Source organism: Engystomops pustulosus, chromosome 8, assembly GCF_040894005.1.
Source record: "Engystomops pustulosus chromosome 8, aEngPut4.maternal, whole genome shotgun sequence".
Lineage (NCBI taxonomy): Eukaryota > Metazoa > Chordata > Amphibia > Anura > Leptodactylidae > Engystomops > Engystomops pustulosus.
This window is the reverse complement of record NC_092418.1, coordinates 73262303-73274781: the sequence shown is the minus strand read 5'-3', so window position 1 is coordinate 73274781 and position 12479 is coordinate 73262303. Positions and strand designations below refer to the sequence as shown.

Genomic DNA, 12479 nt, shown 5'->3' with positions numbered 1-12479 from the left:
GTATGTTTTTGGAGTGTGGGAGGAAACCGGAGTACCCGGAGGAAACCCAAGCAAACACGGAGAGAACATACAAACTCTTTGCAGATGTTGACCTGGGTGGGATTCGAATCCAGGACCCCAGCGCTGCAAGGCAGAGGTGCCGGTGACGGTAGAATCGCCTCTCCTTTAGGTGTAGAGGATGGCCCTTGTCTTGGTCACAGACCTGGGTAAAAAAAGATCTTTGGAGCGATCCTTATACTGATCATTCAGGTATTTGTACATTGTAATGAGGAAAACAACTCTATTCCTAGAGAAGGGTACCTGTAGACTCCCTTTGCATTACACGTACCACAGGCAAGCTGAAGTTTTGTGATTTTATACTATGTATATGTGTATATCTACAGTTCTCCACTTTTTAGGAGAAACTGTCCAACTCATCACTGCTGGCTGAGGGATTCGTAGCATCTGCAGTGACATAGAAAAGTGATTTATATGAGGCATTTCCAGAAAATGCCAAATAATTATATGGATATTTTTTCTCCAAGTCAGCAGCTGATATCTCACATAAGCAAAGCAGTACAGCAATAAATATTGTCATAGACTGCTCGTCGCTCATTAGGAAGAAAACATGATCAGCAACACTGCAGCAGATATATGTCATCCAGTGTCATTGTATTTTAATATTATGAGTTAAAAAAATATTCTTCAGAAACAGCTTAAATAAGATGCCAGCCGCCTTCCCGTGATTGGCACGGCTGCCTGACAAGAATACCGGATAAGGATACCAAACAAGATTTCTCCCTTTAGATTGTGAATACACTAACAGACTGTAGTATATGGTAATGTTCTCCGGCCCAGCGGGCCATATACATATCACATTTATATAGACCAATAATACTTAAAGGAAATCTACCATCAAAATCAATCATGATAAATTAGAGGCGCTTACTCATAGATCCAGGCCCCGGGACTGTGGTGATCTTATATTTCTTATCCATCGTCATTGGCTGTTGAAATGTCTACCCACCCCTCTGTTTCCTCACCACCCCCCTTCCCCTGGCCTGTTGGGATTTCACGCAATGAGAGGGAAAGTGCTCTTGCACAGTGTAACAACCTGTGAAGCTAGAACATGGAGAGGCTCTGGTAACATCCCCAAGAGCCATTCAGGCTAATTAGCAAAGTTTTAAAAGTTGATTTTAGAAGGGATGAGGCCATGGACAACAAATATAAGTAGATTAACACTTAGTTTAATCTTAGTTTTCAGGGTGATCACATAACACAAAGGATATGCATGTCTGCATATTAAGGTTTTCATTTTAAAATTTATAAGGCGAAAATCAAACATATTTATAAAACTGTATTATAGGGAAGCTGAAATATGTTATCAGTATAACCTAGAGCAGTGTTTGCCAGTTAGTCCTGCACTGGAGTATGGCCACAGCTGGGTGTTTCGGGCACATGACCCTTCATTATTGACCAAAAACTGGGACTGCAGCACCACACAGCCTCAAGACCCACCTAGTAAGCAGTATCATCCATTGGTCTGCACAAATGAGCATATGACCTGGCTGCCTAATAAAAACAGATCCACCCACCCCTGCTCTGCAAAATTAAGGAGCTACTAAGTGGGAATCCATGCCTCTTAACCTAGTGGGCCCAATTCACTTGGTCAAGATGATCAGGCTTCTTAACCCTCTCAAAATCTAACCCTCACTGCTAAAAACTAAGGATCTCCACAAGGCCTTAAATAAACATGTATTCTAGTTGCACATGTCTATGGAACTATTGGTTGGAACCTGCTCTTTCTTCACTTTTGGAATTCATATACCAGGTTTAAGTGTATTAAGAGGTTGACAGGCTTGAGGAGGAGTGAGGGAGCAACATATCTATGCAGTGTATATTGTGTAGAAAATCAAAGTATAAAATGGTTCACTCACAGAAAACTCAACAACCCAACAACTTTTCTCTTACCAATGCCAAAACATTAAGGAACTCTCGTGTATCAAAATGCAACAGAGTGCGAATATAGGGATACACATCCTCATCTTGTAGGGCCTCTGGTGAGTGCAAACGGATCAGGAACTCAAATACCTGGAGAAATATAAAAAAAGGCAAGTCTCTGTGATTCCTGTATATTTTCTATCAGTCTGGTATTGAGTATTAAAGGGGTTCTCCAGTCACTCTACCTCATTTTTTGTTTTAATATACAATATTGCTCTTGTTACCATGTTCATAATCATTACTACACCACCAGTCCTTGTAAATTATTTGATAATATCAGTTAGTTGTCTTGATGTGACCAGTTGCCACTGCTCTCAAAGATGGCCACCCTGCTGGATTGTTAAACTACAATTCCCTCTTCTTGCCGCCAGTGCTCATTCACATTATAAACTGTGCGGAAACTGGCCCACATACAACAGGCGCGCAACCGGACAGGAAGAGGGCAGTGCACATGCGCTAAGGATGATAGATCGTACACTGGTTGTTACAGTGGAAATCAAGTAATGCACAAAGGGAGGTCTGTTCAAAATAATAAATTTGACATCTTAAGAATGGTGCAGTCCTTTTAATAATTAGATATTATATATACAATGATGCAGTACTGTAAAGACAAATCTTCTCCAAAAAAAAAGAACCCCTTTAAGTATTAATTTGTGTGGACATAATAAAAAAAAATTGCATTTATTTAAATAATACTGTACAAATGTACTAAACAAAGTTCAAAAGGCACAATCTGTATAGTTATGTATCATGTATTAGTACTGTATTATCTCCTTATGTACACTTGCAGCAAATGAGCCATCGACACCTAAAATTTATCTCTTATACAGAAAATTTATCTCTTATACAGAAAAAAAACAAGCATTATAATGCTATTCATACCAAATATAACATATTTTAAATAAATATAACATATAGCATAGAAATAGATATCAAGAATTTGTTACCTTATCTAAAAGATCAATGACAAATGTCACAGAAAAGTACATAGAAGGTAAAGAGCCTCAACTGAAAGCTATAACAAATAGTATCATCTAGAACAAAATATCCACAGAGTACTAACCTGGTTCTTCACCTGTGGGACAAGGTCTTCTGGGATGTCTCCTAAAGGGTAAGCTCTCCCAGCTAAACTAGAGCTGTCAAGATTAATAAAGTAAGATTAATAAGTTATTATACATAAATGGAAATCAAATTAGTGGACTAAAATGGTAGTAAAAAATACTACTCAGAACAGTATTAAATAAACACTGGTGTTTCCATATTGTGTACACAGAGTGCACAAAGAGCAAGCGGTCTCTACTGCAATCAAAAAGATGATTTTCATTGGTAAGTAAAAAAAAAAAAAAAAAAAAGACACTTAATCCCTATCCAAAGGTCAACACGACTCCATGAGATGGCAAGAACTGAGGTCTCCAGGCACCCCCTTTAAGGAAGGAAGTCTTATTTTTTTTTTTTGAAATATAGTAAAAGGTTACTAGTAGACAGGTTTTCTTAAAGACTAGCAATATGACACTGATGACTACAGGTCATGGTGAGAAAACGTATAATTTCCATAGAGACACTAGTTTCAATCATTCATGAAAAAATTAAAATTACCCTATATACTCTAGTATAAGACGAGACTTTCACCACAAAAAATGTGCTGGAAAACCCTAACTTGGCTTATACTCGAGTCAAGAAAAAAAACAAAAAAAGTACACTTACCTTCCGACGTCCCCCTGGCAGGTCCTCTTCTATCCATCGATGCTCAGACATCGGATCTGCACCCCAGCGCGGTCCATCGCAGGCATCATGACGTCAGCTGCTCGCTGACACACTAATGCGTGCGCTGGCATTGGTATACAATATGATGTCATCGAGCGGCTGATGTCATGGTGCCTGTGACAGACCGCGTGCCGACACGGAGACAATGCCTGAACATTGATGAATAGTAGAGGAGCTGCTGCAGGGGTGTGAGTACACTTGTTTCTTTTTAAATACAGGCTTTATACTGAGGGCACTGGCTGCAGGCTATATACTGGGGGGGGGGGGAGGGGGCAGGGCTGCAGGCTATATACTGGGTTTTTTTTTCACTGAGTAAATTAGCGATGTTGATAAATAATGATAACTCCTTGATTCACTTAAATTCACTGTAATTGGAGATATAATGTCAAAAAAATAAAACGTATCTTTTATTTCTTCAAATTTAAAATAATGAGACAGAACTCTGAGTGCATCTTGAATTGTTCCTGTATTCCACTGCTAACCCTCATGCGTGCATATGAACATTCTGCTGCACTCCATAGATGGTTAATAGCAGGGGATAGGTAACATAACGGCAGCAGGGATGTGATTATGGATTTGCTCACATCCTTGCTGTTTAGTGAGGCAGTGTGATTACTACTATTTGTAATCTTCTTGTTGCAAGATAGTAGTTGTCAGACTCCTGCAGGTTGGTATCCTGCCTAATCCAATCCAAATGGTTACTGTATAGATTGGATGCTGGTATACTGACTGCCACTAATAGCTAACAGTGTGGTGACCAGATTTCTAATCTGACAGGCTGATATTCTATCCTGTTTATTTCACAGCTTCTATAGGCTGACTGAGCTGTATTCATACTGTGGCTGTACGTGGCTATCACTGCCTCACTACTAAATAACCCTAGGACCCGACGCGTTTCTTTTTGCCATTAATCATCAGGGGTCTTAAAGTTTGGCAAAGTAAGTTAGGGTGCAGAACATAAAGCTGTGTGCGGTGTGCACACCTGGGGGTTCCAGGGCTGCAGGCTATATACTGGGGGACAGGGGGCTGTCTGGCTACACACCACAGGGGGCTGGCTGGCTACACACCACAGGGGGCTGGCTGGCTACACACCACAGGGGGCCGGCTGGCTACACACCACAGGGGGCTGGCTGGCTACACACCACAGGGGGCTGGCTGGCTATTGTGTTAAAATTAGGGGTCTTGGCTTATACTTGAGTATATATACGGTACTTCCGTAAAAAAATATGGATATTATTTTCTTACCTTATATAAACGAGGAGCTTATTGCCCATCACAACTTGTTCATCTAGCATAGAGAAAAAATATAGCTGTAGATCAGAAATCCATAAAATGCCAAATTTAGTCATACACATACACATGCTTCCTATAAGGTTAGAACCACATTATTTTATTACCTGAACACACCCTTTGCTGTATCTCAATTTAGACTTGTTTTTATTTTGTATCCCTCTGTTATACTTGTTTTTATAGCAATATGTAGTCTGGTCCACTGGATTGAACTGCTTCTTCAGTGATGCCTGAATGGTTTTAGCATAGCGATACACAAACCTCTCCCTCGTGTTAGGTTGGCATCAGTTGGGGATATGCAGGTTGTATATTATCCATATTTTCAGAACTCTTTTTCTGGGCCAAGTCAAATCTGGAAACTTTGGGGGACATTTGTCATTAAGCAGCTTGCAATTCCAGACGCATGGGGTCCCCAATGAGGCCAAAGCTTCTTAGTTTATCAGACACATTGGGGCTCATTTACATTTTCGTCGGGTTTCCCGACAATTTCCCATTTGGGCACTTTCATGCGACGCAAATCAGGGGGCGTGGCCGTTGGACAGCCCGACGGATTCGGACTATGCGCGGGATTTAAAATTCAAATTGTGTCAAAGACACGCACTTGCAAGCACCAGGAAGAAGGTGGTGAATTCCGGCGGACCTCGGCGGGGGACAGATGCAGGAAATCGGCCGCACAAGCTGTGCGTGAACTTCATCTTTGTCGGACCATCCGGATCAGGGATCGTGGTAAGTAAATTTGCCCCATTGTGCGCTGGGGGAGTGAGGGTGTATGACATTGGGTGCTTTATCAATATATTCATTAACAATTACCAGAACACTGGGGGAGGGAATTTATGAAACCACTTTGTTGGGACTTCTGGACTAATCTGCTCCAACTATAACCTATTATGAAGGTTTTAGATTAAATTTTCCCCATTATCTTGCTAGAAAAGACGACAGCTGTAAGGGGTGTATTTGGTGCACGACAAATCTTTGTTACATTGCACATGTCACCAGTGGGACGCCTGTTAAACCCCTAAACATACCTTATAGGCTGCATTAAATGTTGTCCAGGCATGTCCCTATAATGATGGTGTGCCAGCCGCATGCTCAAATAACAACTTACACTCACCGGCCACTTTATTAGGTACACCATGCTAGATCTGGTGACTGTGGAGGCCTTTTGAGTGCAGTGAACTCATTGTCATGTTCAAGAAACCAGTCTGAGATGATTCCAGCTTTATGACATGGCGCATTATCCTGCTGAAAGTAGCCATCAGATGTTGGGTACATTGTGGTCATAAAGGGATGGACATGGTCAGCAACAATACTCAGGTAGGCTGTGGCGTTGCAATGATGCTCAATTGGTACCAAGGGGCCCAAAGAGTGCCAAGAAAATATTCCCCACACCATGACACCACCACCACCAGCCTGAACCGTTGATACAAGGCAGGATGGATCCATGCTTTCATGTTGTTGACGCCAAATTCTGACCCTACCATCCGAATGTTGCAGCAGAAATCGAGACTCATCAGACCAGACAACGTTTTTCCAATCTTCTACTGTCGGATTTCGATGAGCTTGTGCAAATTGTAACCTCAGTTTCCTGTTCTTAGCTGAAAGGAGTGGCACCCGATGTGGTCTTCTGCTGCTGTAGCCCATCTGCCTCAAAGTTCGACGTACTGTGCGTTCAGAGATGCTTTTCTGCCTACCTTGGTTGTAACGGGTGGCGATTTGAGTCACTGTTGCCTTTCTGTCAGCTCGAACCAGTCTGCCCATTCTCCTCTGACCTCTGGCATCAACAAGGCATTTCTGCCCCCAGAACTGCCGCTCACTGGATGTTTTTTCTTTTTCAAACCATTCTCTGTAAACCCTAGAGATGGTTGTGCGTGAAAATCCCAGTAGATCAGCAGTTTCTGAAATACTCAGACCAGCCCTTCTGGCACCAACAACCATGCCACGTTCAAAGGCACTCAAATCACCTTTCTTCCCCATACTGATGCTCGGTTTGAACTGCAGGAGATTGTCTTGACCATGTCTACATGTCTAAATGCATGTGATTGGCTGATTAGAAATTACGTGTTAACGAGCAGTTGGACAGGTGTACCTAATAAAGTGGCCGGTGAGTGTATATTCACAGGCAGATACCAGCCAGGGGGGCGGGCTTTGGGGTCCAGCAGTCAAGTGTTCACCAAGCCTCCGGCCAGCTGCGTCATCAAAACTCCTCCTACAGTTCTCTTTTCAACCGATTCCTGCCCTGCCCTGCAGTGCCTTTAATATCTCCTCTTCGGCCCTGCGTGTATCTGGAGAGAGACATGCGCGCTGCACATGCGCCACCAGCTGTGTACTTCACCATTGCGTAATTGATAGCCGGCCGCGCTGCCTCATGCACGTGCATGTGCATGGGCAGTGCACGTTTCTCCCTCCGGCTGAAAAGAGAACTATAGGAGGAGTTTTGATGATGCAGCTGGCCGGAGGCTTGGTGAGCACTTGACTGCTGGACCCGGAGCCCACCCCCCTGACTGGAAGCTGCCTGTGAATATAAGTTATTTCAGCATCCGCCCGGTACAACATCATTACAAGGATATGCCTGGACAACATTTAATGCAGCATATAAGGTATGTTTATGGGTTTAACAGGCATCCTGCTGGTGACAGGTTCCCTTTAAAGGAACAATTCCACCATAGCCAGGACCAAGGTTTCTCAATAGATCATTGCTCTATTGAACTCTTCCACAGGTAAAGGACCAAGATCAAAATTCCATTGTCAGCACTTGGATCTAATATTGATGACCATGGGACCACTTACCAGCCTGTAGTCACGCAGCCTGTAACTGTGATGCACTGAATGTTCAGGCACCTAACTGATTTTTTAAGCTTTAAAATATACGTGAAGCAGCCGGTACACAAGTGTTTTTGGCAACTTAACTTTTCAGATTTGTTGTCACAAGACACATGTTGCTGTGTAGTGTACTGTTAAATAGCCCCCTTAGATGTCGCACCCCCTGACAGGCAATGCAATTAGATGAGCCATGTTATTCCCTTAACTTGTCAGTGGCTTTATCATTATGCAGAGACACACACTAGGAGGGAAAATCCAGCATTCAATGTCACATCATTTAACATCACATTTGCACATACCTGTCAAAGACTTCCCAGAGCTGACAGATGCCGAAATGGATTTAAATAGTTTCTAAATAAGTAAAAATAGAATAATAAGTCAGAAGACTGTGTAAACCACACAATTACCTATTAAAAGTTAAATAAAGTCTAGAATTTCAAAAACCTTTATACACTTTCATATTCATTAAAATTTTAATGTATTTTGTAACCCCTTGAAGGCAATATGACCATCTGATACAAAAACCAATGATGCAATGAATAAATGAATATAACAAAACTCAATGTCATTAGTAGCAAAATGGAGCTTAAAGGGGTTTCTTCAATTAGATGTTATGAAAAAAAAAATGTTCCTGTGTGAAGATAATTTCTCATAAATGTAGTCATATGGTCCCTCAGAAACAAGACTGTGTCCTTGGCTACGGCCACCTCTGCTGGAGGGATTGCATAAAGAAACAAAAAGTTTCTGAATATTAAATGTCCGAGGAGTTACTGCATGTCCTATAGCTGTCCTGTGGTAATGATTGTTGAACCTTGGTGGCCCGGAAGGACTCTATAGGGCATGTCTGGCCACCGCTGCCAGAGTGTGAGGTGGTCGTATCTGAGGAAGCCATCTCGTTTCTAAGGGACAACATGGCTACATTTATGAGAAATTATCTTCACACAGGAACATTTTTTTTTATAACATCCAATTGAAGAAATGTTTACATATGACAAATGAATTTAATTAAATGTGAATGCACAGATGGGAATACCCCTTTAAATAATGTCCACAGCAAAAAATTGTAAATCAGCTCACCTGGAATGCAGATTAATTCCCTGACGGCATGATCCAGCACGGTCTCTCCAGCTTCTTTTGGAGTATGATACTAGTACAAACGAACACGGACCAGCTCCAGGATCAAGTATCCATAAAATCTTCAATGTTTATTTTGAATTTCAGATAAAAGCTTTACATCCGAACAGGAGTCCACATACAAGTCAGGAAATATCGCCTACGCGTTTCGAATAGATACACTATTCTTAATCATGGCTAAGTTTACTTACAACAATCATGGTCTTTATGTGGTGGCGGAGCCTGTCCCACAACCGGAAATGATCAAACAATCAGAATCAGCTGCGGAGGGGGCTCGGCACCGTAAACAATTTAAAAGTTTTTAAACATAACTTTTTACATTTAGCAATTATTAAAACATACACTAGTCATAATACTAAAAACATAGAGGACCCAATGCATGAACAAAGAGGTAAGTATATATGTACTATACTTATCAATACTGACATATCACGTCAACCCTTTTGTTTAACTCTTTCGGGACTCTAGTGTCTAGGGAAAATATCCAAAACGTCTCCCGATTGTATAATTTACGTTTATGGTCACCACGGCGAATCAGTCTAAACACCTTTTCTATAGCCATGCACTGAAACGTACTACAATTGCCGAGCCCCCTCCGCAGCTGATTCTGATTGTGAAATCATTTCCGGTTGTGGGACAGGCTCCGCCACCACATAAAGACCATGATTGTTGTAAGTAAACTTAGCCATGATTAAGAATAGTGTATCTATTCGAAACGCGTAGGCGATATTTCCTGACTTGTATTTGGACTCCTGTTCGGATGTAAAGCTTTTATCTGAAATTCAAAATAAACATTGAAGATTTTATGGATACTTGATCCTGGAGCTGGTCCGCGTTCGTTTGTACTACCCCTTTAAATAGTTAGATTTTTCAATTCCCAAAATTTTACCGCCTCATCTCCAAGATGGCGCCAAACTAGTATAGGTTTTACAATGCTTTCATACATTTACAAAAATTAAAACCTCCGGTACAAAAAAAAAAAAAAATTATGGCTCTAATAACTTTTTTATACTTGAAGTTTGCAGCTGTGGATGGTGTCATTTTTTTGCGCCTTTAAAAGATGTTTTCAAGGCTTCTAGTTTTAGAACTTTACAGCCTTTTGATCACATTTTATTGAATTTTTAAATATTTTTCAAAATGGCAAAAAGTGCCATTTTCGATTTTGGCCGCTATTATCCTTTACGAGGTTAAACGGCATGAAAACCCGGTGTTATATTTTGATAGATCAGGCATTTTGGGACGCGGCAATACCCAACTTGTTTATGATTTTTACTGTTTATTTATAAGAATTCTAGGGAAAGGGGGTGATTTGAAATTTTCCAAGTTTTTTTAAAAAACAATTTTTTTCCTTTTTTATTTTATATTTTATTTACTATTTTTCAGACCCCCTAGGGCAGTGGTGGCGAACCTATGGCACGGGTGCCAGAGGTGGCACTCGGAGCCCTTTCTGTGGGCACCCAGGCCTTCACCCCAACACAGAGTTTGCCAGCGAGGACTAAAGGCTTTCTTCTATGATCCAATAAAGCCCAGGACGTGCCATGCTCAGGTCTATTTGGCTGCCAGGACTAAAGGAGAAGCAAGAAGGTGTGGATAGAGATGGATTGTTATTGGAGCTCCTGCTCTGGGTCTCCTGATTCTTTCTCTTCAGGGACCCTGGTGGGAAGCTACAATCCATCTTTCTATTGTATTGGTGAACTCAGGACGCCAATACGATTAAAACCTGTGATACAGCAGGGATCAATCAGTTACTGCTTTAATTGTCATGTTGGCACTTTGCGACATATAAGTGAGTTTTGGTTGCAGCTTGGGCACTCTGTCTCCAAAAGGTTCGCCATCACTGCCCTAGGGTACTTTAAGCCTAGGTTGTCTGATTGATCCTACCATTTACTGCCATACTACAGTATGGCAGTATATGGGGATTTTCCTGGCATTGTCTATAGCAGTGGTGGCGAACCTATGGCACGGGTGCCAGAAGTGGCATTCGGAGCCATCTCTGTGGGCACTCAGACCATCACCCCAGGACAGAGTTCACCAAATAGGACCAAATCCACCAAGTCCCAGGCAACTTAAGAGATGCTGCTCTCAGCGCTATTTTAAAGCAAAACTTCATTGGCTGTTAGGAACTGCGGGAAAAGTGAGGTGTTAACAGAACTGTAATGTCTTTGAAGGTCATCCTGCTGGACCAATCATTTTTCCTCTTCAGAGAGACCCTGGATAGAAGCTACAACAAGAGTCTCAATTTGCTCTCCTTCTTTCAACTGTATTTGTTGCCTCAGGGGGGCGATACAATTGAAAGATGTAGAAGAACAGGTAGCAATAAGTTACTGCTTCAAATGCCATGTTGGCGCTTCACAGGAAAATAAGTGGAGTTTGGTTGTAGTTGAGCACTCTGTCTCCAAAAGGTTCGCCATCACTGGTCTATAGCATTTTTCTGCTAAAGGTAGCAAAATTTTAAATAACTAATGACATATTCGCTTATATTTTAAGATCCCACTTGTATATGAATTATTCCATTACTGGAATACCACTTTAACAACTTTTTTTTTTTTCTTACGCACTTCATATTTACGCCTTTCGTGTGTGTTTCAAATAAAGCCGTCCCCATTTAATTTTTGGGTCAGTATGATTATGTAGAAACCAAATTTATATAGTTATTTGTTCACGTTTTATTTCCTTACAAAAAAAAATTTAAAACTTTAAAGAAATATTTTTCCATTACTGCCATATTCTGATTTTTCATACTGAGTAAGGTGTCATTTTTTTGCAAAAGTTTATTCAAACTTTTATCTGTGGCGAAATGGCAATTTTTCTTTTTCGATACAGGGGGCAATGCAAGGGAATATCATTTTATGTTTTGATAGATTGGTCATTTTGAGATAATGAACATGTTTATAATTGACTGATGTTATTTTTAGCTTTTTTCATTCGTTTTTTTTCCTGATCCCTCATCCAATATACTGCAATACTACCATATTGCAGTACATTGGAAAGCTCCTAGATTTGTAAAAGACCGGGGGTCTAATAAAGATCATGCTGTGAGCTATGGGATCTTTGATACGGGTTAAGGGCTGTTACAGCAACTAATCGTTGCACAAAGGTTTTTGCTGTGGATTCATTACGGACAAATCCAGAATTGAAAAATATGCCACATGTGAATTATACACAAGGAATAATAATCCCAGTAATATTTACATGATGCAAAGTCTTGCAAATTATCCATGTCGTTTCACATACATAAGCTGCTTAAAATCTGTAGTATGCTGTGCCCATACTATGCCGTCTGGGCAGATTTAACAAAGAAAACAAGCCTGATGTCTAGAAGACATTATATCGCTCTGAACCTCAGAGACAAATTCAATGCCTGTTTACAGCATGGTAGTAATTGGCGACAAAGTCCAATCTCTGATCCAGAGCAGTTCAAACCCATGCGGATTCATTAGTTCCTATGACAGCTGGTCCAACAGAGATAAAAGGACCCGCTGATAGGAAAA

The 12479-nt window shown here is 41.0% G+C and overlaps 1 protein-coding gene across 2 annotated transcripts in view; it reads right to left on the bottom strand.

Annotated features, from left to right (window-relative positions):
* The window catches only part of VPS8 (VPS8 subunit of CORVET complex), a 152432-nt gene that overhangs the window by 60212 nt on the left and 79741 nt on the right, over positions 1–12479 (bottom strand). For both annotated transcript variants that reach the window (XM_072121231.1, XM_072121232.1), the window contains 4 exons: positions 8154–8205; positions 4990–5032; positions 3044–3116; positions 1951–2070 (listed from right to left, as the gene is read on the bottom strand). In XM_072121231.1, coding sequence (XP_071977332.1) covers positions 1951–2070; positions 3044–3116; positions 4990–5032; positions 8154–8205 — 288 coding nt within the window. The remainder of the gene's footprint in view (positions 1–1950; positions 2071–3043; positions 3117–4989; positions 5033–8153; positions 8206–12479) is intronic.